The sequence below is a fragment of the Ranitomeya imitator genome, chromosome 8, assembly GCF_032444005.1.
Source record: "Ranitomeya imitator isolate aRanImi1 chromosome 8, aRanImi1.pri, whole genome shotgun sequence".
Lineage (NCBI taxonomy): Eukaryota > Metazoa > Chordata > Amphibia > Anura > Dendrobatidae > Ranitomeya > Ranitomeya imitator.
The window spans coordinates 184,308,844-184,335,391 of record NC_091289.1 but is presented as its reverse complement, the minus strand read 5'-3'; the positions used below and the strand labels follow the sequence as shown (position 1 = coordinate 184,335,391).

At 44.2% G+C, this 26,548-nt stretch overlaps 1 protein-coding gene across 8 annotated transcripts in view; it reads left to right on the top strand.

Annotated features, from left to right (window-relative positions):
- Positions 1-26,548, top strand: part of DAB1 (DAB adaptor protein 1) — a 769,394-nt gene that overhangs the window by 680,269 nt on the left and 62,577 nt on the right. For all 8 annotated transcript variants that reach the window (XM_069738100.1, XM_069738103.1, XM_069738104.1 and 5 more), the window contains 4 exons: positions 10,409-10,540; positions 13,757-13,876; positions 14,974-15,012; positions 17,546-17,611. In XM_069738100.1, the coding sequence (XP_069594201.1) occupies positions 10,409-10,540; positions 13,757-13,876; positions 14,974-15,012; positions 17,546-17,611 (357 nt within the window). The remainder of the gene's footprint in view (positions 1-10,408; positions 10,541-13,756; positions 13,877-14,973; positions 15,013-17,545; positions 17,612-26,548) is intronic.

The following is a 26,548-nucleotide window of genomic DNA, read 5'->3' as shown; positions in this document are numbered from 1 at the left end:
CACAGCGGCTAATTACACAGGGGGAGATTGGAAAGATCTTATTAGCAAATGAGAAAGAAACTAATTGTTAGCGACGTCTGTGGCATCGGCGTTACTAAAGATCTCTATACACTGTATTTATATACCTGCTCCGCATCCTGCAACACAAAGACCTCAGCTGCTGCAGAACAACCTCAGCTGAAGAGCTGTCAATCACTGTGTCAGTACAGGAGCGCGCAGCGGTAATGTGCAGCGCTCCCCATATAGAGCCGGGGCATTGGTGGCGTCACATTACCACTAAGCACATGAAGGGTGTAATAAACTGCACTAAGGAACGTGTTACTGAGGGTTTATATCTCAGCTTTCTCATTCCTATATGCTGAAATGACGGCTAACATCATACACACAGTGATGCCACAGCACAGGGATAATGCACACAGTGATGTCACAGCACAGGAATAATAGACACAGCGATGTCACAGTACAGGAATAATACACACAGTGATGTCACAGTACAGGGATAATACACACAGTGATGTCACAGCACAGGAATAATAGACACAGCGATGTCACAGTACAGAGGTAATACACACAGTGATGTCACAGCACAGGGATAATGCACACAGTGATGTCACAGCACAGGGATAATGCACACAGTGATGTCACAGCACAGGGATAATGCACACAGTGATGTCACAGCACAGGGATAATGCACACAGTGATGTCACAGTACAGGGATAATACACACAGTGATGTCACAGCACAGGGATAATACACACAGTGATGTCACAGTACAGGGATAATATGCAGCGCCCCAGAGACCTGGTCGTTGCAGTATGGCCCCAAGGCGAGTAGCGGTACGTCCGATGGCACTAAAGAGTTCTACTGACCAGGTATCACCAGAACACATTACACTTCACACTCCGGCCACTAGGGGGAGAAAAAGGTTTTATTTATTGGGCCCCTCTTCACACTGGTAAAACTAGGGGTTGGATAGAAAGTTAGTCAGAAGCTGACTGGGTTGGTGGGTTGGATTCAGGCAACATCCCGTGGCAGGGGGTGTTGCGGGGAGAAGACACAGGGGGGTCCCTGTCAAGCGTGGGAACCTGGCAGGAGCCTAGCGAACAGAACAGAACATTACGGAGCCGCGCCTGCACACCCTGCGGCGGTATCCTAGGAAAGAGACAAGAAGCGAAGGATATTGTGGAACAGTGTAAACGAGATCAAGCACAAAGGAGAGCCAGTAGGAGTCGTGCCAAGAGAGAGAGGCAACATCCTACTGAGGCGCGTAGTTGGTGGCCGGAACACCGCGGGAGTAACTGACTCTAGGCCTTACTTCAAACTCCGCCGGACAGTTAATTATAGGTTGGCTGTCTACCTTAAATTTCCTAAGAAGACATAGGGGGCAACATTGGGAGAGGGGCGTCTCTAGGGTCCCGGAAGACCTCCAAGCCTTCCCGTGATACGGGTGCGTCCTAGCCAAAACATACTGGGGGACGAGAAACTAGTAACATCTGGAACTAAAGAACGAGAGAGAGAGCTGTAGAGAACGAACGAAGGAGAACAGCAGTTGTGAGGACTATTCCGAATGCTCAGCAGGGTAGGACTACAACACACAGGCGCTAGTGGTAGGCAACGATTTCCATCTGCGACGGAAACTCTGGATGTGCCCATCGGACCGGCCGGTCTCTGATAGCCCTGTTAACTGTGCTCTGGACTGAGTGTACTGAAGCCTTCAGTAAAAGGTAAAGAGACTGCAACCCTGTGTCCTCGTTATTGACTGCACCTCACACCATCGCCACCTACACCACTGGGAAGCCCTGGGGACATACTTCACCTGTGGGAAGTTATACCATCCAGCTGCCATTCCATCACCCCAGTGGACCCCATAGCAGCGTCGGTCACCCTGACCGAACACCACAGGTGGCGTCACGAACCCCTGACAGACTGTACCACCTTCATTGGACGCCCCTTAGCAGGGTCGCGGACCGGGTTTAGCCACCGTGACAACCTCGGAACCGAACCAGAGAGGCCCGGTACCGAGAACTCGTGGCCCTGTGTCTGGGGGCGCTCCAACTATACACAGTGATGTCACAGTACAGGGATAATATACACAGTGATGTCACAGTACAAGGATAATACACACAGTGATGTCACAGTACAGGGATAATATACACAGTGATGTCACAGTACAAGGATAATACAGTGATGTCACAGTACAGGGATAATACACAGTGATGTCACAGTACAGGGATAATACACAGTGATGTCACAGTACAGGGATAATGCACAAAGTGATGTCACAGTACAGAGATAACACACACAGTGATGTCACAGTACAGAGATAATATACATAGTGATGTCACAGTACAGAGATAATATACATAGTGATGTCACAGTACAGAGATAATATACATAGTGATGTCACAGTACAAGGATAATACACACAGTGATGTCATAGTACAGGGATAATATACACAGTGATGTCACAGTACAAGGATAATACAGTGATGTCACAGTACAGGGATAATACACAGTGATGTCACAGTACAGGGATAATACACAGTGATGTCACAGTACAGGGATAATGCACAAAGTGATGTCACAGTACAGAGATAACACACACAGTGATGTCACAGTACAGAGATAATATACATAGTGATGTCACAGTACAGAGATAATATACATAGTGATGTCACAGTACAGAGATAATATACATAGTGATGTCACAGTACAAGGATAATACACACAGTGATGTCATAGTACAGGGATAATATACACAGTGATGTCACAGTACAAGGATAATACAGTGATGTCACAGTACAGGGATAATACACAGTGATGTCACAGTACAGGGATAATAAACACAGGGATGTCACAGTACAGGGATAATGCACAAAGTGATGTCACAGTACAGAGATAACACACACAGTGATGTCACAGTACAGAGATAATATACATAGTGATGTCACAGTACAGAGATAATATACATAGTGATGTCACAGTACAGAGATAACACACACAGTGATGTCACAGTACAGAGATAATATACACAGTTATGTCACAGTACAGAGATAACACACACAGTGATGTCACAGTACAGAGATAATATACATAGTGATGTCACAGTACAGGGATAATGCACAAAGTGATGTCACAGTACAGGGATAATACACATATGTTATGTAATAACTGCATCTTCTGTCTCAGTAGAAGCCCCCCATTAGGCTGCCCTGATAGTTATTATACCCTCACATCTAGATAATTTCTATGAGGACTTGTGGCACATTGAGGACTGACCCATTCCCTCATCCTCTCATATCTGGGGCATGAAGGGATAAGTGATCACTTGTCCATCACTCGCTCCTCTCCTTTGTCCGTATCTTCCTTCTTAGGCCGGTTTCACACGTCCAGATAATTCCGGTACCGGAAAAAATCGGTACCGGAATTATCTGTGTCCGTGTGCCCTACGTTTCTGTGGCACATCAGTGTGGCACACGTGCGGCACACGTGTGCCAACCATGTGCCCACTGGGTACCACATGTACCAGTATCTGGTGCTGAAGCCGCGATTCATATCTTCCCTGCAGCAGCGTTTGCTGCAGAAAAGATATGAAGCATCTTCCCCTGTATGCGGTCACGTGGGGCCGCCGATTACAGTAATGAATATGAGGCTCCACCCCTATGGGAGGTGAAGCCGCATATTCATTACTGTAAATGAGCGGCCCCACGTGACCGCATACAGGAGAAGATGCGGCCAGAACAGGAAGCAGCGACAGCCAACGAGGGAGCCGGGTGAGTATTTTCAGGACAGCGGGGGGGGGCACATAGATCTTTATTTTAAACACTATTATTCATACCTTCTCTACAGCGAACGCTGCTGCAGGGAAGATATGAATCGCGGCTTCAGCACCAGTGGGGGGGACAGTGCTTAATGTAGCGCTGTCTCCTGCACGGCACACGGACTGCACACGGACAACGTCTGTGTGCGGTACGTGTTTTACACGGACCCATTGACTTTAATGGGTCAGTGTAATCCGTGCGCTCCCACGAACACTGACATGTCTCCGTGTTTGGCACATGGAGACACGGTCCACAAAAAAATCAATGACATCTGCACAGATGCATTGATTTTTATGTGTCTACGTGTGTCAGTGTCTCCGGTACGTGAGGAAACTGTCACCTCACGTATCGGAGCCACTGACGTGTGAAACCGGCCTTAGGGCTCATACTCATTTGCGAGCAAAACGGACGAGTGCAATCCAATAAAAAATCAGATTGCACTCTGACCAATGTTATTCAATAGGTGACATCTCATTTGCCATTTTTTTCTCAGCCGAAATCGGACTGAGAAAAAAATCGTAGCATGCTGCGATTTGCTGCGAGTCTCGCCAATGCAAGTCAATGGGTGTGAGACAAAAACCGCACGGAATACGGACCATCCGTATTTCGTCCGTTTTTTACAGATACCTTACCATTCTGTGGCATAGAACACTGTAAATGGTCCTGTAAATGATTGTGTAAAAGTAGTTGCAGAGAAAAAAACGCATTACATACGGATGTCATATGGATGTAAAACGGACGGTGCGATTAAAAATCGCCTTCAACTCGCATGACAATCGCATGGTTTGCATCCTATTTTTTCGGTCCAGATTACGGACCATTTTTTTGCAGTGAGTATGAGCCCTTCTCATCGGAGTTCACCCCTGGGGATGGAGCCAGGCTGACCTCTGGCCCCCGCCTCTTAGGACCCCAGAGCCCCCATGATACATATTCTGTTACTATCTCATGGGCAGAATTATTTCCCAGATTCTATCTTCCCATATTCCCAGTGCATGGCGGCTGCAGCACATGAGGCATTTTACATTTCTGCAGCGGTTTTGCAGCATTGACTTCATTCTTGACATTCGTTCCTATCACCTGGGCCCCCAGTTAATGTGCTGCTTCCAGACTGGGGTCAGTTCCATTCTTCATTGGATTGTGACACCTAAAGTGCCTGATGGCAGATGTATATCAGGGAGCTGGGGGAGAGCCTGGACGAAGGGGTCAGAAATAAACCTAATGATTCACGACTGCACTACAATATCTCCACGATACTCTCATTTTTATTATTCCTTTTAATGGCGATATTACTGGAAATGTAACGCTGTGGAGCGGAATGGGTCTGCAGCCGCCATAGATCACCTGTCTACCTGTATGTACTGCCACCTACAGGCCATAGCTGGTGTGACATGCACAGAATCTGAAACACATAATCATAGTGTTACATCGATCGGCTCCAATCCTCTGATTGAGAAGAATTATTATTGTCGTCTGTTTACTAATATTTCATGGATGTAAGATACAATACTGTTTTCGTATGTATAATTTAAAGAAAACCCATCTGACCTGTTTCCATCCCTCTCTTTACGTCAATGCACCCCAAAAATTAGCACACTGAGCTTCTGAAATACTCTGTGCTGCTGTACAACTGTTTTTTTTTCTTCTGCGTAATGAGTGTGTGATCTTCCCACATTATTACGGTCTTCTGTCATAGGCATCAACAAATTATTTCCTGAAATACTCTGTGCTACTGAACACCCTGCCCCACCTAACCTTCCATTATGAAATTACTGTATTATCTTCCTACATTATTAGACTGTCTTCTGTCATAGGCATCAGTATACCGCCTCCTGAAATACTCTGTGCTGCTGAACAAGCTCACTTCTTCCTCCATGAAATTAATGTATGATCTTCCCAGATGATGAGAATATCTCCTGTCACAGGCATCTGTATACTATCTCCTGAAATACTCTGTGCAGCTGGACAACACTTTTACGTTATAAAATGACAGTGAGATCTCCCCACATTATTGCACTGTCTTCTGTCATAGGCATCAGTGTATAATCTCCTGAAATACTCTGCGCTGCTAATCAAAGTCAGTCCATACCCTGAGATTAGCTACGTCCGGGGGTCTAACTATGATAGGTGCAGGGGTTGCAATCACACATGGGTCCTGGGGCCTATGGGACTCAAAAGGTGCCTGTGGCTGATATGAAAAGACCATTACTATGCAATAATTGGGGGTCCCGTTGGAACTTTTGCATTGGGGCCCACGAGCTTCAAGTTACGCCACTGTCTACATCCATGGTTTATACAGGCAAATGTAACACTGTAACAAATCCCCAGCTGTTAGAAGTATTAGCACTGCTTGTGTTTTCAGTCTCTGGATGTAAATGATACTATTGCCGTTCACTGACAGCAAGCAGGGATCTTGGAAATTGTCATAAAGAAAAACAAAAAGTCATTTGGAAAGTTGATAAAACTTTTTTTAAAGCCAGTTGTGCAGCTGTTCATGCGCAGGGGCAGGGTGAAGTCTTGAGAATTTGGGATGTCTGTAGATGCGATGCATAATTTACGCTACGTTCACATTAGCGTTGCGTCGGGCGCAGCCGCGGTGACGCATGCGTCATGCGCCCCTATATTTAACATGGGGGGCGCATGGACATGCGTTGTCTTGCGTTTTGTGACGCATGCGTCAATTTGGCGCAAGCGTCAGGGCGCAGAGGACGCTGCGTGATGCATTTTTTTCTGCACCAAAAATCATGCAAAAATGAACGCATGCGTCACAAAAAGCTGCATTTTGCATGGGTTTTTGCGTGCGTCGCCGACGCAGCACGGCACAACGCAAATGTGAGCTTAGCCTTACAGGGCGGTGCATTGGCCTCAGTGCAAGCATCTCCATGCAATATTCAGCGTCCCTGCTGCGTGAGTGCGAGCCGGGACGGCGACTCTTGGAACTTCAGAATTAGGTCACTTTACGCTCGGCAGTAGAATAATGCGGCCCCCGGTGATTTCTGACGCCTGATACTAAAGTTTGTGCCAGTTTTTATCTGTGAGTTAAAGAGGAGGCTCAAGGCAAAAAAGAGAAAAACAACTCGAGAAGTAAAAGGATGACACTTTACATCAACCCCAAGAGAAGATTAAAGGGAAAGACATGAGCCAAAAAGGAGGGACCCCCGACACATAGCCATGGAAAACACGAATCATCATCATCAATTATCAACAATGCCAATCACCTTCACTCACCGTTATTATCAGAAGTCGTCATCAATCATAATCACTGCCGGTTATCATCGTTATCACAGCGATCCTCATCATCAGAGATGAGCAAATCTGGCAAAATTCAATCCACAAGATTCGTAGCAAATTTTTTCACTATGATGAAAATCAATTTCCTGGATATTTTTTGGTTATGTTGCGAGTTTTCTCCAGACTCCAGAGAATAATAAACAGAGGGGTTAAAAAAATAATATAAAACAAATCATATACTGTCCTCGCCTCTGACACAAGCGTTGTGCTCTCAGCTGCTCCTCCTGCTCCATTCACTTATCCACAACCTGTCTGATGAAGGGCCGGGATTGTGGATCGAAGCGTCGTGCATTTATTATTTTGAATTGCATAAAAATTAAACTTTGCATCCATTTTATTGGAATCCCTGAGTTGTTCAGCTGTGAATTGTATACTTGGTGCTTCGCTATCCGCGCAGCGGTGATAAAGCCAACAAGGCCGTGTAGCACCGATCATCTTCATCACCGATCATCATAACTCTCATCATCCGTTACCACTAATATCAATTATAATCACCGTCAAAGATCATCATCATCTGTCATCATCATGAATTATCACAATCATCTCAATCATCAGTCACCAGCAGTGTCAGTTAGGATCATCACATTCATCATTATAATCATAAATCACCATTATAATCAATGATCAATATCACTGCTCACAATTAGTCACAAATCATCACATCAAAAGATGTCACTATCAATCATCATCATCATCTATCAGTATCAGTCATCTTCACAAAGCATCGTTATCCATCACCCTTGTAATTCATTAGTGGTCATCACCAATCATCATCAATCACTCTCACAATCATTATCAGTCATCATCATCAATCCATCATCAATCACCTTCACAATCATTATCAATCATCATCACCAATTATCAGTCATCATCAACAATCAGTCATCATCACTCTTACAATCATCAGTCATCATTACTAATAATCAATCACCCTCACTAATCATTATCAGTCATCATTACCAATTAATCATCAATCACCTTCACAATCATTATCAGTCATCATTGCCAATCATTATTATCCATCACCTATATAGAGGTGTTATCAGTCATTGTACAGGAGGAGGAGGTGAGCTGTGATATTACCTATTGTGAATGGTGGATCCTGTGGTATCTACTGTATATAGAGGTGTTATCAGTCATTGTACAGGAGGAGGAGGTGAGCTGTGATATCACCTATTGTGAATGATGGATCCTGTGTTATCTACTGTATATAGAGGTGATATCAGTCATTGTACAGGAGGAGGTGAGCTGTGACATCACCTATTGTGAATGATGGATCCTGTGTTATCTACTGTATATAGAGGTGTTATCAGTCATTATACAGGAGGAGGAGGTGAGCTGTGACATCACCTATTGTGAATGGTGGATCCTGTGTTATCGACTGTATATAGAGGTGTTATCAGTCATTGTACAGTAGGAGGAGGTGAGCTGTGACATCACCTATTGTGAATGGTGGATCCTGTGTTATCTACTGTATATAGAGGTGTTATCAGTCATTGTACAGGAGGAGGAGGTGAGCTGTGACATCACCTATTGTGAATGGTGGATCCTGTGTTATCTACTGTATATAGAGGTGTTATCAGTCATTGTACAGGAGGAGGAGGTGAGCTGTGACATCACCTATTGTGAAACATGGATCGTGTAATATGTACTGTATATCGAGATGTTGGGAATCCAGTCTCCTCACACTATGGACCCTTAGACAGTCATATGCCTTAAATGTGAAAATCCATCTATGACTGAGCAGTGGATAGGAACCTGGGATATGAGGTGCTATTTTGGGGGTCCCCACAGTGTAAACCATTGTTTCTCTATTGCAAAAAGAATGTGTTTTAACACCTTGACCCTTCAGTTTTTCTTGACTCTGATTCTGCATGTGAGGCGCGCAGTGTCTCCACAGGTCTCTGTACAGAGGATTAGCGAGGTTCAGTATCACTGATTAGCGCCAGGTGCAGGATTTTGCCGTCGTCGATGCTTTGGCACGCGGGAGCCACAGTGACACATTTCAGTAGGATAATTAACATTCTCACATAGAGATGACATTTCCTCACAGTAACTTATAACTGACGGTAAACATTCACTTTATACATTACGGTGCAGCTGACGATTCACATCCGCGGAGATTCTCATTTTATCGCAGTCTGTTCTTTCGTATAATTCTTTGCATTGGAGTCAATGAAGTCGTCTCGTAATTCCACGCAACTAAAGAGGTTGTCCTCTACTTGTAATGTCTGATCGGCCGGGGTCCGACACCCGGCTCCCCCGCTGATCAGCTGTTATAGGCGGTGGCGCCCAACGCCCAGAAGTACTCACTTGCCACGCTGCTCCGTCTACTCCTAGTGGCCAGGACTTGGTACTGCACTTCCGCCAGGTGTAGTACCCTGCAGTGGCCACTACAAGTACACGGAGCAGCTCGGTAAGTGAGTACTTCCGGCCAGCGTCCGCTGCCACCGATGATCGGCGGGGGTGCCGGGTATTGGACCCCCGCCAATCAGACATTGATAGGTAAAAGTAGAGGAAAATTTCGTTAAATATTTTCTTTTTTTTTTTTGTTCCCTGTTGCCCTAAAATACAAATTCTTTTCTTACATGGGCAAAAAAACGAGACTTTTTCACAAATGTCTCCTTTCCTTAGCGAATCATGAAAGATACACATTTCCTTAGAAATAGAATAGGTGACGTTCCTCCATCTGAATAATCTACTATATCATTGTCTAAGGGTCACTTCCGTCTGTCTGTCTGTCCCGGAAATCCCACGTCGCCAATCAGCGACGGGCACAGTCCGGCCGAGAATTAGCCCCTGTTTGCATCTTCCTCATCCTCTTCATTCTTTGCCTTCCAATAAATCTGTCCTTTGTTGTTTGCACCTCATCTTGTGTACAGTAGTCTTCCTGCACCGTGGTGGTCCCCCGGCCATCGCTTCGCAAGCACAAAAGTCGAAATATAAAAATGCTAATAATTCTTCCCCCCTGTCTTAAGAATAGATGCAAAGAATTTGCCAGATAAGGACACAATGTAATTTCCTGCCGCATGATTCTTTAAAGGGGCACTCCACCATAAATTCATCTCCAAGTGCAAAGATCTTTCCAAGAAAAAGCTTGAATACATTGTAATAATGACCTGAACCTGATACATAGATGAAAGATAACTGTAGAGTTCCCCTTTAGATAAAGTTTACGGTCATGTTGTCTGTGTATATTTCTGAAGTTAAGAATTCTAGTCTTTTCTTAAAGGGTTTTTTTTTTTTTTGCAGTCCCAAGTAATAAGGATTCGCTCAGATCAGGATCTTTTCTCTTACAGATTCTTCACCATCATCACGCTGTACATGAAATCTCCTACATAGCGAAGGACATTACAGACCACAGGGCGTTTGGATACGTGTGCGGGAAGGAGGGAAACCACAGATTTGTGGCAATAAAGACAGCCCAAGCAGTGAGTATTTACACAGCATTATTTAAAGGGATATAAATACAATTTACAATGTGCCAATCTCCTTGTGAGGAGCACACCACTTAATATGGCGCACCGTCCTACCATGTGTAGCCACACACCGTTCCACCCTGTGTAGCCACACACCGTCCCACCCTGTGTAGCCACACACCGTTCCACCCTGTGTAGCCACACACCTTCCCACCCTGTGTAGCCACACACCGTCCCACCCTGTGTAGCCACACACCGTCCCACCCTGTGTAGCCACACACCGTCCCACCCTGTGTAGCCACACACCGTCCCACCCTGTGAAGCCACACACCGCCCCACCCTGTGAAGCCACACACAGGTATGGAGAGGAGCAGGTACGGAGAGGATCAGGTACGGAGAGGATCAGGTACGGAGAGGATCAGGTACGGAGAGAAGCAGGTACGGAGAAGCGCAGGTACAGAGAGGCGCAGGTACAGAGGACCAGGTACGGAGAGGAGCAGGTACGGAGAGGAGCAGGTACGGAGAGGTGCAAGTACGGAGAGGATCAGGTACAGAGAGGCGCAGGTACAGAGGACCAGGTACGGAGTGGAGCAGGTACGGAGAGGCGCAGGTACAGAGGACCAGGTACGGAGTGGAGCGGGTACGGAGAGGCGCAGGTACAGAGGACCAGGTATGGAGAGGAGCAGGTACGGAGTGGAGCAGGTACGGAGAGGCGCAGGTACAGAGAGTAGCAGGAACGGAGAGTAGCAGGTACGGAGAGTAGCAGGTACGGAGAGGAGCAGGTACGGAGAGGAGCAGGTACGGAGAGGAGCAGGTACGGAGAGGCGCAGGTACAGAGGACCAGGTATGGAGAGGAGCAGGTACGGAGTGGAGCAGGTACGGAGAGGCGCAGGTACAGAGGACCAGGTATGCAGAGGAGCAGGTACGGAGTGGAGCAGGTACGGAGAGGAGCAGGTACGGAGAGGAGCAGGTACAGAGAGGAGCAGGTACAGAGAGGAGCAGGTACAGAGAGGAGCAGGTACGGAGAGGAGCAGGTACGGAGTGGAGCAGGTACGGAGAGGCGCAGGTACAGAGGACCAGGTATGCAGAGGAGCAGGTACGGAGTGGAGCAGGTACGGAGAGGAGCAGGTACGGAGAGGAGCAGGTACGGAGAGGAGCAGGTACGGAGAGGAGCAGGTACGGAGAGTAGCAGGTACGGAGAGGAGCAGGTACGGAGAGGAGCAGGTACGGAGAGGAGCAGGTACGGAGAGGAGCAGGTACAGAGAGGAGCAGGTACGGAGAGGAGCAGGTACAGCGAGGAGCAGGTACAGAGAGGAGCAGGTACGGAGAGGAGCAGGTACGGAGAGGCGCAGGTACAGAGGACCAGGTATGGAGAGGAGCAGGTACGGAGTGGAGCAGGTATGGAGAGGAGCAGGTACGGAGAGGAGCAGGTACGGAGAGGAGCAGGTACGGAGAGGAGCAGGTACGGAGAGGAGCAGGTACGGAGAGGAGCAGGTACAGAGAGTAGCAGGTACGGAGAGGAGCAGGTACGGAGAGGAGCAGGTACGGAGAGGCGCAGGTACAGAGGACCAGGTATGGAGTGGAGCAGGTACGGAGTGGAGCAGGTACGGAGAGGCGCAGGTACAGAGGACCAGGTATGCAGAGGAGCAGGTACGGAGTGGAGCAGGTACAGAGAGGAGCAGGTACGGAGAGGAGCAGGTACAGAGTGGAGCAGGTACGGAGAGGCGCAGGTACGGAGAGGCGCAGGTACGGAGAGGCGCAGGTACGGAGAGGAGCAGGTACGGAGAGGAGCAGGTACGGAGAGGAGCAGGTACGGAGTGGCGCAGGTACGGAGAGGCGCAGGTACGGAGAGGAGCAGGTACGGAGAGGAGCAGGTACGGAGAGGAGCAGGTACGGAGAGGCGCAGGTACGGAGAGGAGCAGGTACGGAGAGGCGCAGGTACGGAGAGGCGCAGGTACGGAGAGGAGCAGGTACGGAGAGGAGCAGGTACGGAGAGGAGCAGGTACGGAGAGGAGCAGGTACGGAGAGGCGCAGGTACGGAGAGGAGCAGGTACGGAGAGGCGCAGGTACGGAGAGGAGCAGGTACGGAGAGGAGCAGGTACGGAGAGGAGCAGGTACGGAGAGGAGCAGGTACGGAGAGGAGCAGGTACGGAGAGGCGCAGGTACAGAAAGGAGCAGGTACAGAAAGGAGCAGGTACGGAGAGGAGCAGGTACGGAGAGGAGCAGGTACGGAGAGGCGCAGGTACAGAAAGGAGCAGGTACAGAAAGGAGCAGGTATGGAGAGGAGCAGGTACGGAGAGGAGCAGGTACGGAGAGGCGCAGGTACAGAAAGGAGCAGGTACAGAAAGGAGCAGGTACGGAGAGGAGCAGGTACGGAGAGGAGCAGGTACGGAGAGGCGCAGGTACAGAAAGGAGCAGGTACAGAAAGGAGCAGGTATGGAGAGGAGCAGGTACGGAGAGGAGCAGGTACGGAGAGGCGCAGGTACAGAAAGGAGCAGGTATGGAGAGGAGCAGGTATGGAGAGGAGCAGGTACGGAGAGGAGCAGGTACGGAGAGGCGCAGGTACAGAAAGGAGCAGGTACAGAAAGGAGCAGGTACGGAGAGGAGCAGGTACGGAGAGGAGCAGGTACGGAGAGGCGCAGGTACGGAGAGGAGCAGGTACGGAGAGGCGCAGGTACGGAGAGGCGCAGGTACGGAGAGGCGCAGGTACGGAGAGGCGCAGGTACGGAGAGGCGCAGGTACGGAGAGGAGCAGGTACGGAGAGGCGCAGGTACGGAGAGGAGCAGGTACGGAGAGGAGCAGGTACGGAGAGGCGCAGGTACGGAGAGGCGCAGGTACGGAGAGGCGCAGGTACGGAGAGGAGCAGGTACGGAGAGGAGCAGGTACGGAGAGGAGCAGGTACGGAGAGGAGCAGGTATGGAGATGCGCAGGTGTCGCTGTAGAGGTACAGTTCTTTACATTCTGTGTATGAATGGGCTCCACGTCTTATTCCCCAACCTCTACACAGGAGCCACAACGGCTGCAGGAGGGGATTTATCATCGGCCCACGTAGGACATCTCTTCCCTTCATCTGCCACTGATTAATAACCTTACCTCTTTAGTGAGCACCTGATGTTAGCTAAGAGTCAGACGTTATTTAGGAAGCGTTTTGTTGTTGTCGCTGCCAGGGAGGAAATGCATGGAATCCCTGTCGAAAAACTAATTTCCAGTATTGTCCTTCAATTTCAGGCTGAGCCAGTCATTTTGGATTTGCGAGATCTATTCCAGCTTATCTATGAACTGAAACAGAGAGAGGAAATGGAGAAGAAAGCACAAAAAGATAAACAGTGTGAACAGGCCGTATATCAGGTAACTGACCCCGCAGAACCATGGACAATGTTCTATCAGTCACTGGGCTTGATGAGTGTCTGGTCTTATCAGCTGGAAGTTTGCATGTTGTCCCCATGTTTGTGTGGGTTTCCTCCGCATTCTCTGGTTTCCTCTCACACTCCAAAGACATGAATTTAGATTGTAAGCCCCAATGGGGACAGTGATGCTGGTAAAGTGCTGTGGAATATAAGCAAGTATAATTAAGAATATATTTTAAATATAGTGCCCCTAAATAAGTAGACTTGTGGTTATGGAGACAGGACGGGGTCAAACCACTCCAACAATGATATAAAGATGTAGCAGACGAGTCACGATGATAGCCCTTAATCTAATGAAATCTGCCACAGCAATCAGCTGATGGTCCTGGCTATTGGGGCCACCAGTGATGAGCAATTATCACTGGGTGGAATTTTGGTCTATCATAATTTTGCGATAAATTTAGTATTATACTGTATGCTAGCCTTTCAAAAATTAATCGGCAGCCACACAACAAATTAATCAGGCAGGCAGGAGACATCCAAAAACATATGGACATCCAAAAACATATGGACAACCAAGACATCCAATAGCATATGGACAGCGATGCGCCAAAGAGATGGCTTACACAAAATACAACACAATTAGCCATTTACTTTTGGTTTGAATGCAGCTGCTGCTGACAGCAAGAATTTGATTTTGCCTGTTCCCCTTAAAAATGTATACATCATATGAAACCACTGTAATGTCCATGGCTAGCTTTACCCCTTACTACCTACAAACTAAATAATTAGAATTTGAACTTATGTAATTCCCATGTAAAATTGCAGAGTTCTAGCAAGTTTGTAAGTTGTATGGTACCGCAATGGGATCCAGCTGCACCCCATCACTATCTTGTGTACCGTGATGGGAACATTCTTTGTTTATAGGTTAAATTTCATACAGTATAACAAACTTTGCTAAGTGTGTGTTTGTGTATATTCACCGATCTAAAGTGTTTCCAGCTTTGTCTTTTCTCTCTTCATTCCAGTCGCTATTCTCATTTTCATCTGCTTTTTTTATGCTTGTTCCTCTTTTCCCTTCTGCTTGCATTGCTTCAGACAATTTTGGAGGAAGATGTAGAAGATCCTGTTTACCAGGTAACTTCTTCTGGTGGAAAAAAAAAATACAACCTGATGTAAATAAATAAATGTGTGAAGTGAAGATAATGAGATAGACAGTAAAGGTTTATTAGCTGGTCATAAAGAGGATATATCATTCCTATCCACCCCAACTGAAACCAATTATGGTACTGTCTAGTCCACTCCGTGATCTAACGTTTCATCAGATTTTAGTGCTGGGTATTTGAATAGGAATTGGATATTATTCAAATCCAGATTAAAGTGTTTAATTTTTAGTATGCCATTAAGAGTGGAGATTGGGATTTTTATGAGCCGGCCCTTTGGGGTATCAGTCTGAGTTGTGTAATGTTCTAGCTAATTGTTTGCATTTTCTTAACTCCGTCAGGCAGCTGTAGAATTTATTAGCGTGGTAGTTATTATTCATTTATTGGATCCATCTGGTTCACAGCCAAAGGGAGGAGTACAAGGGCTTGTTCACACGCTGCGTTTTTTTTCCACATCTTACAATAACATCAAAGCGTTTTTTTCAAATCTGCAGTCAATTTTTTTCAGAGTTTTTGCATCATTTTTCATAGATTCAAATTAATGGGGGAAAACACATAAAAATGCATTAAAAAATGCGCGGAAACGTGTCAAAAATTAGATTGATGCAGAGTTTTTCTTTCCAGCAGTGTAGTTTTTGATGCAGAAAAATCTGGTCCAGAAACCTCAATGTGTGTACATAGCATAAGTGCCCCTTACATAAGCCATAATAAAAGGTATAATGCCCACATGGGTGGTATTAGCCCCCCTAGTATATGCAATTTGTGACTTGGACTATGTAGAATTAGATTTTGACGTTTGTCACATAGGGATCCGTGTAACCACCTTCAAGGCTGCATCCTCCGCTATGCCAGTGCTGAAAGCATTCAGTACATGACCACATAAGGGTAGCAGATTTTCCACTTAGTGCAGCCGGAGTTGTGATTATTTGTATTCTTGGAATGTACCAACACCATAAACCCACAACATAGATCCAAATCATAGCATTCGATTATAAAATGTTATCTGCCTTCGGCCACCACTAGAGGGAGCTGAAGAGCTTTCCTGCCTACTGTATTACTTTTCCAATGTATAAGAATATGCAGTGGGGCTCCCTCTAGTGGTGGCTGCAAGCAGTGTTTTATCTTTCTATCTGCAGCAACGATGGGGCTCTATACCAGAATAACGGAGCTCTGACCACTATAAAAAGTCTATTAAGAATTTAACCCTTAATTTTAATTAGGGTAAAAATGGGAAAGGATTAAAATTTTGCCTCGAGGAATGTTTCCAGTGAGGACATATGAACTATTTTGAGACTTTTAACGACCTTATTATTCTTGCGAATGAAACGAAAAAGATACAAAATTCAAATTGTATCAGTAAACGTTGCAGCCTTTCTGTGATCATAATCCCATTTGGTACAATATAGGTCAATCTGAAGCAGAGGAAGTAAGTCGAGGCAGCGTGACTCGGAGCCTGCGGTTTCCTTTTGTAGGTTCGCATTTTCCGCTGTATGACGCTCACAGTCACATTGTTTTACTATTAATCAGAATTAATAAGCTCACTGAGCCAAATCAGATTATCTGGATCCGCGACGACCGAGACGGTGGCAATAAGTTCATGTAAATCATTCTACAAAGGCATCAATGTCACGTCGCTGCGCCCTTCCAACAAGGACTAATCTAGTGGAGTCCAGGCTACAAAATATCCGGCTTGTCGAGACTCCGATCCAATCATTGTCACAATTACCAGGCCGGTCTTCTTATATTATAAAGTCTTCAACATTATTTTGCCATTTTCCATATCCCTGCTTGCTGTCAGTGAATGAACATCATAACGCATACATCTGGAAAAACCTCCAACCCTAATACGTCTCATGTCTCACGGATGACGTTGGTGCAATTGTATCTAACCTCTAAAATCTGCTCTGAGTATTAAAACAGACCCCATCTGTCAAAAGTATTAGGCGAAGAAAAGCTTCTTTATGGACAGAAGAATGTTTCCATTCACTGAAAGCAAGCAAGAGTCTCGAAAATTGCACAAAATCAAGCAAATCAAAAAGTTGCCAAAAACTTTTTACAAAAAAAACTCCACTTATTAGTAACTATCTTCACATTTAATTTGTATCTCTTATATTAAATTTTACACCCCAAACACATTCAGAATTGTTGGAATTATTACTTTTTTATTCACTATACTAATACTAGTAATCTGGAGTATTTTGATTGCAGCTTTGGATGTGACTAGAGTACAGGACTTGATTAAAAGCCACTATATATATATAACATTCTGAACTCCAAAATGCCGTGGCTCTATGGAGTAAATGAATTTCAGGTTGCATTCATTGCTATCTTACGTTGTATTGATTATTTTACCATCTAGATGATTTAGAAATCGCTATTTTTGTGCTTTTGATCCTCGTTTTTTTCTGCTTTCTCCACTTTGTTTCTGAATTTCTGTCTTTTTTCTATTTTTCCTGCTGTCACTTGCGCTCTTATCTCTCTCTCCTATGCTGGATGCTGGGTTATAGTACATAGTGTTTGAAGCTGGCCACGAGTCCATACGTGATCCAGACACTGAGGAAAGCATATACCAGGTACTAGCCGTGTCATACAAATAACCACATGTTATCACACTGCATACTAACCCAAATGTGTCTGATGTCATATACCATCTACATGGAATTAATGCATCTCTGTATTATACTAAGGGAACTAAACGCAAGAAATATCGCTATAAAGTATCGCTATACTAGTACTCGATAAATATAATAACTATAATAGTGCCCCTATGTACAAGAATATAACTACTATAATACTGCCCCTATGTACAAGAATATAACCACTATAATACTGCTCCTATGTACAAGAATATAACTACTATAATACTGCTCCTATGTACAAGAATATAACCACTATAATACTGCTCCTATGTACAAGAATATAACTACTATAATACTGCCCCTATGTACAAGAATATAACTACTATAATACTGCCCCCTATATACAAGAATATAACTACTATAATACTGCTCCTATGTACAATAATATAACTACTATAATACTGCCCCTATGTACAAGAATATAACTACTATAATACTGCCCCTATGTACAAGAATATAACCACTATAATACTGCCCCTATGTACAAGAATATAACCACTATAATACTGCCCCTATGTACAAGAATATAACTACTATAATACTGCTCCTATGTACAAGAATATAACTACTATAATACTGCCCTTATGTACAAGAATATAACTACTATAATACTGCCCTTATGTACAAGAATATAACTACTATAATACTGCCCCTATGTACAAGAATATAACTACTATAATACTGCCCCTATGTACAAGAATATAACTACTATAATACTGCTCCTATGTACAAGAATATAACTACTATAATACTGCCCCTATGTACAAGAATATGACTACTATAATACTGCCCCTATGTACAAGAATATAACTACTATAATACTGCTCCCTATGTACAAGAATATAACTACTATAATACTGCCCCTATGTACAAGAATATAACTACTATAATACTGCTCCCTATGTACAAGAATATAACTACTATAATACTGCTCCCTATGTACAAGAATATAACTACTATAATACTGCTCCTATGTACAAGAATATAACTACTATAATACTGCTCCTATGTACAAGAATATAACTACTATAATACTGCCCCTATGTACAAGAATATAACTACTATAATACAGCTCCTATGTACAAGAATATAACTACTATAATACTGCCCCTATGTACAAGAATATAACTACTATAATACTGCCCCTATGTACAAGAATATAACTACTATAATACTGCTCCTATGTACAAGAATATAACTACTATAATACAGCTCCTATGTACAAGAATATAACTACTATAATACTGCCCCTATGTACAAGAATATAACTACTATAATACTGCCCCTATATACAAGACTATAACTACTATAATACTGCTCCCTATATACAAGAATATAACTACTATAATACTGCCCCTATATACAAGACTATAACTACTATAATACTGCTCCCTATATACAAGAATATAACTACTATAATACTGCTCCTATGTACAAAATATAACTACTATACTACTGCCCCTATGTACAAGAATATAACTACTATAATACTGCTCCTATATACAAGACTATAACTACTATAATACTGCCCCTATGTACAAGAATATAACTACTATAATACTGCCCCTATATACAAGACTATAACTACTATAATACTGCCCCTATGTACAAGAATATAACTACTATAATACTGCCCCCTATGTACAAGAATATAACTACTATAATACTGCTCCTATGTACAAGAATATAACTACTATAATACTGCCCCTATGTACAAGAATGTAACCACTGTAATACTGCCCCTATGTACAAGAATATAACTACTATAATACTGCCCCTATGTACAAGAATATAACTACTATAATACTGCCCCTATATACAAGACTATAACTACTATAATACTGCCCCTATGTACAAGAATATAACTACTATAATACTGCCCCTATATACAAGACTATAACTACTATAATACTGCCCCTATGTACAAGAATATAACTACTATAATACTGCCCCTATGTACAAGAATATAACTACTATAATACTGCTCCTATGTACAAGAATATAACTACTATAATACTGCCCCTATGTACAAGAATATAACTACTATAATACTGCTCCTATGTACAAGAATATAACTACTATAATACTGCTCCTATGTACAAGAATATAACTACTATAATACTGCCACTATGTACAAGGATATAACTACTATAATACTGCCCCTATGTACAAGAATATAACTACTATAATACTGCCCCTATGTACAAGAATATAACTACTATAATACTGCTCCTATGTACAAGAATATAACTACTATAATACTGCCCCTATGTACAAGAATGTAACCACTGTAATACTGCCCCTATATACAAGAATATAACTACTATAATACTGCCCTTATATAGTATAACTGTTATAATAATGCATTATTCTACACTATAAGAACATAGTAACACTATTATGTGTGACTGAATTTGTTGTATGAAGTTGCTGCATAATAAAGTAGAGATGATGTGACAGTGATAGAACATTGTTGCACGGTCATTATATACATTTATTTGTCACTTATTTTATCTTTGCTTTAATAACCAACCTGGAAATACAGAAGCTCCAGCATATATTGTAGATACTGTGTAGATTATGACACCGTCCTGTGCAGCCTTTATGTTGGGATTAGTTATCTTTTTATTGGCAGCTGTGTGGCGTAATATTTCACTGCATGTTATTATTTCCTCTGGGATTTCGTTTTCAGAAGTTGTTGATGGACAGATTGTACTAAGTAGAATTAGGAATAGAAATATTAAAGTGGATCTGTCAACAGATTTCTCAATATAAATGTATACATTAATAAATAGATCTCTTAGACCTGATGAAACTGGTTTACTTACTTTGCCATCTGAATAATATCAACAGTAAAATTAGGATTTCATGCATCCAACTAAAGAGTGAACGCTCAGCATGTGCATTCATTCACCCCACACCCAGCCTGACTGACAGCTGCAGCTTGTGCTGAGCAGTGTGAGGTCTCAGCAGCAGCAGGGAGGAGGGACACTGAGGAGCTGCCAGTTGGGAAAGATGGTTGGAGATTTTATTAAAACTTTCATAAAGGAGTATACAGCCATTATTGTATGTGTATTCCAAATATATACAGCAGATCGAAGTGATCTATTTACTAATGCAAGCAATATATATAATAAAATCAGATGACAGCAGAGATTTAACTGGAAGGAAAGGAGTTGGTTATTGTTTTCTGACACTCAGAGATAAGTGATTAGGGAGATTGTGGGGCTCCTTATAAAAAAAGTAAAAAGTGGGGTGTAAGAAGATAGATATGACACTTCACACAGATTGTGCAGTGCAGCTCTGGAGTATAATAATGTATATTACTCAGGATAATTAATGTAATGTATGTATACAGTGACTGCACCAGCAGAATAGTGAGTGCAGCTCTGGGGTATAATACAGGATGTAACTCAGGATCAGTAATGTAATGTATGTACACAGTGACTGCACCAGCAGAATAGTGAGTGCAGCTCTGGAGTATAATACAGGATGTTACTCAGGATCAGTAATGTAATGTATGTACACAGTGACTGCACCAGCAGAATAGTGAGTGCAGCTGTGGAGTATAATACAGGATGTTACTCAGGATCAGTAATGTATGTACACAGTGACTGCACCAGCAGAATAGTGAGTGCAGCTCTGGAGTATAATACAGGATGTTACTCAGGATCAGTAATATATGTACACAGTGACTGCACCAGCAGAATAGTGAGTGCAGCTCTGGAGTATAATAATGTATATTACTCAGGATAATTAATGTAATGTATGTATACAGTGACTGCACCAGCAGAATAGTGAGTGCAGCTCTGGAGTATAATACAGGATGTAACTCAGGATCAGTAATGTAATGTATGTACACAGTGACTGCACCAGCAGAATAGTGAGTGCAGCTCTGGAGTATAATACAGGATGTTACTCAGGATCAGTAATGTAATGTATGTACACAGTGACTGCACCAGCAGAATAGTGAGTGCAGCTGTGGAGTATAATACAGGATGTTACTCAGGATCAGTAATGTATGTACACAGTGACTGCACCAGCAGAATAGTGAGTGCAGCTCTGGAGTATAATACAGGATGTTACTCAGGATCAGTAATATATGTACACAGTGACTGCACCAGCAGAATAGTGAGTGCAGCTCTGGAGTATAATACAGGATGTTACTCAGGATCAGTAATGTATGTACACAGTGACTGCACCAGCAGAATAGTGAGTGCAGCTCTGGAGTATAATACAGGATGTAACCCAGGATCAGTAATGTAATGTATGTACACAGTGACTGCACCAGCAGAATAGTGAGTGCAGCTCTGGAGTATAATAAAGGATGTTACTCAGGATCAGTAATGTAATGTATGTACACAGTGACTGCACCAGCAGAATAGTGAGTGCAGCTCTGGAGTATAATACAGGATGTTACTCAGGATCAGTAATGTAATGTATGTACACAGTGACTGCACCAGCAGAATAGTGAGTGCAGCTCTGGAGTATAATAAAGGATGTTACTCAGGATCAGTAATGTAAAGTATGTACACAGTGACTGCACCAGCAGAATAGTGAGTCCAGCTCTGGGGTATAATGCAGGATGCAACTCAGGATCAGTACAGGATCAGTAATGTAATGTATGTACACAGTGACTGCACCAGCAGAATAGTGAGTGCAGCTCTGGAGTATAATACAGGATGTTACTCAGGATCAGTAATGTAATGTATGTACACAGTGACTGCACCAGCAGAATAGTGAGTGCAGCTCTGGGGTATAATACAGGATGTAACTCAGGATCAGTAATGTAATGTATGTACACAGTGACTGCACCAGCAGAATAGTGAGTGCAGCTCTGGAGTATAATTCAGGATGTAACTCAGGATCAGTACAGGATCAGTAATGTAATGTATGTACACAGTGACTGCACCAGCAGAATAGTGAATGCAGCTCTGGGGTATAATACAGGATGTAACTCAGGATCAGTAATGTAATGTATGTACACAGTGACTGCACCAGCAGAATAGTGAGTGCAGCTCTGGAGTATAATACAGGATATAACTCCGGATCAGTAATGTAATGTATGTACACAGTGACTGCACCAGCAGAATAGTGTGGGCAGCTCTGGAGTATAATACAGGATATAACTCAGGATCAGTAATGTAATGTATGTACACAGTGACTGCACCAGCAGAATAGTGAGTGCAGCTCTGGAGTATAATACAGGATGTAACTCAGAATCAGTAATGTAATGTATGTACACAGTGACTGCACCAGCAGAATAGTGAGTGCAGCTCTGGAGTATAATACAGGATGTAACTCAGGATCAGTAATGTATTATATTTATGTAGAATAATTGTGTATATATAACTTTGCCATTGATAGTAAAGATGGCAACTCTGGTGCAAAATACAGATGAGACAACTACTCACAGCAGCCAACCAACTCATGGTGGAGGGTGATTGCTCAGTATTAAATTGCTTGTGTAGTGCGCTGGATATACACAGACATTGTGCATTGTGAGTGTGTGACCAGCGCCGTATACAAGCGGCAGTTGTGCAATCTCCCCTCCATGAGTTTTCAGGTTGCTTTGGGTATTTGTCTCATTAGTATTTTGCACCGATGTTGCCGCATTTGTTCTGAGATCTGGGCAGGTAAACACTGCTGCCCCTTTTTTGCTGCATTCTTGAATTTTTTGGAGGATTGTTTTCTCTCTTTGTGCCTTTCTTTTTAAGTTTCTATATAACTTTGCAGTCAGAGTTGTTTATTGATCTTTATTTGATGACTTTTTTGTTACATTTTCTGTTGAACATAAACTTCATTGTATTTATTTATTTTCTCTCCGGAGCCTCCATTGTGTGCTCCTCACTCCCTCCTTCCTCTGCAGTATAGACGGTGTCCCCTAAATACGTTTGGCTTCCTGCCCCCCTAGCTGTGTATAGACGGTGCCCCCTATAGACAGTGTCACGTTTGGCTTCCTGCCCCCCTAGCTGTGTATAGACGGTGCCCCCTATAGACAGTGTCACGTTTGGCTTCCTGCCCCCCTAGCTGTGTATAGACGGTGCCCCCTATAGACAGTGTCACGTTTGGCTTCCTGCCCCCCTAGCTGTGTATAGACGGTGCCCCCTATAGACAGTGTCACGTTTGGCTTCCTGCCCCCCTAGCTGTGTATAGACGGTGCCCCCTATAGACAGTGTCACGTTTGGCTTCCTGCCCCCCTAGCTGTGTATAGACGGTGCCCCCTATAGACAGTGTCACGTTTGGCTTCCTGCCCCCCTAGCTGTGTATAGACGGTGCCCCCTATAGACAGTGTCACGTTTGGCTTCCTGCCCCCCTTAGTTGATCTCCGGTTGTGGATTCTCATGCACGTTGCGATGCAGGAGAAGCTCTGGATACAATGGCTGCAGACCTGGCGCTTATTACCACTTAATTACATTCTCCAGGAATCACTGCCGTTCTATTAATTACTATTTGATGATGTCCCTTATTACAACCTCTCTTCGTTCTCAAGTGATTTTGTGTCTGAAGAGAATCTCAATTGTTCATTTTGTTGCTGTTTTTTGAGTATTTCTGTCCCGTTTGTTCCTCGTCCGCAGCCTGTGGTCGGTCCCTGCCGGATAATATTGTCACCATGGATATATTACAGGATATCATGTATCGGGCAGGTCACAGTTTTGCTCCGTAGTCCGTGGGCGCAGTCTTACACTTGTAGAAAATCCATTGACTACTGTGGTGCAACAATGTAGCATCATGTAACTTGTACAGTACTTTGCTGTCATGCACTAAACCTCTGGGGGCTCCTGCTTTTTCTACTATGATTTTCTCAGTCTGTGACCTCCCAAAGATCAATACTCTTTTCTCCTAAAATCCTCTGTGCTGCTGTGACATCCTTCCACTAGGCAGCTCTCAGCCTGTGTCTTCCTACTTGTGCTAATTTCTCGATGTCTTTTCCTTAGAAACATAAGTGCCTTCCATAAAATCTGTACATTTGTACCCTGAAATACTCTGTGCTGCTGGGAGACCCCGTTCCTTTTACTGTATCTTTTTTCCCATTTGTATTCATCCTTATTATTATAATCAATTATTATCATAACGCCATTTATTCCATGGAGCTTTACATCTGACCTGGACTTTCTAGTATCATCACAATTCAACAGATCACTGCCTCCCGCAATCTCGGCACACCCCTCTCCTAAAATACTCTGTGCTGCTGGTTACATCTTCTCAGTCCTCAGGGATGTCCCACTTGCCGTTATTCCCTTCCTCACATCGTGCCTGCCACATACAGGTCTGTCCTCATTAGCAGGATGAGCGCATCCCACAAGATCGGCACTCTCCTCTCCTAAAATACTTTGTGCTGCCATATTCTTTACTCAAGATCCATTTGCTTCCAGAGAACAGTCAGTGGCTGCTCAGACGACGCCCGGTGGCTCCTCCATCTTCAAGGAAGCGAGGTGTCTGCTGAGATCTGTTGATGATCATTAGTGAGATGAAGTCACACTGATCCCAATCAATGATTCACATCGTTCTGACAACGAGCCTGATATCGGGAGTAGTGATGAGCGAGTGTGCTCGTTTCCGAGATTGAGATTTCCGAGCATGCTCGGGTGATCTCCGAGTATTTTTGGCGTGCTTGGAAATTATGTTTGAGTCCCCACAGCTGCATGATTTGCAGCTGCTAGACAGCCTGAATATATACTATATGGGGATTCCCTAACAAACAGGCAATCCTTGCATGTGTTCAGGTTGTATAACAGCTGCAAATCATGCAGCTGCAGCGACTCAAACATATTTTACGAGCACGCCCAAAATACTCGGAGAACACCTGAGCATGCTCAGAAAACTCGAGTTAGGCCAGTCCCACACGTCCAGATAATTCCGGTACCTGAAAAATCGGTACCGGAATTATCCGTGTCCGTGTGTCCGTGTGTTTACGCTGAACATCAGTGTGGCACACGTGCGGCAGCCGTGTGCCGACTGAGGACCACACGGACCGTGCAGGAGACAGCGCTACAGTTAAGCGCTGTCCCCTGCATCTGGTGCTGAAGCCGCTAATCATTTCTTCTCTCCAGCATCGTTCGCTGGAGAGAAGATATGAAAACTCTTTTTTTTGTGTTTAAAAAAAAGATTCCTGTCCCCAACCCCCTCCCACCCCCTGTGCTCCCCCCCCCCCCCCCAACTGTTAATAAAATACTTACCCGGCTCCCTCGCTGGCGCTGCTTCCTGTCCTCGCTGCAGCTTCTCCTGTATGAGCGGTCACGTGGTGCCGCCTATTGCAGTGATGAATATGCAGCTCCACCTCCCATAGGGGGGACAGGAATCTTTTTTTTTAAACACACAAAAAAAAAAGTTTTCATATCTTCTTTCCAGCGAACGATGCTGGAGAGAAGAAATGATTAGCGACTTCAGCACCACGCGGGGGGGACAGCGCTTACAGTAGCGCTGTCTCCTGCACGGCACACGGACTGCACAAGGACAACATCCGTGTGCGGTACGTGTTTTACACGGACCCATTGACTTTATTGGGTCCGTGTAATACGTTCGCTCCTACGAACACTGACATGTCTCTGTGTTTTCAAAATGGACACACGGTCCGTGAAAACACGCTGACATGTGCAGAGACACATTGATTTTAATGTGTCTACGTGAGTCAGTGTCTCCAGTACGTGAGGAAACTGTCACCACACGTACCGGAGCCACTGACGTGTGAAACCGGCCTAACAAGCACACTCGCTGATCACTAATCGAAACAGAAGCTCCTCCATCATATACAAAGACGGAAATTCATCATGTGAATGGCTGCTGGCGACGTGTATGGTGGAGTCACCCCGCAGGCTGCCCTCTGCCCAGCGATCACATTCGATGAGGCCAAAAATAAGTTTGTAGAAG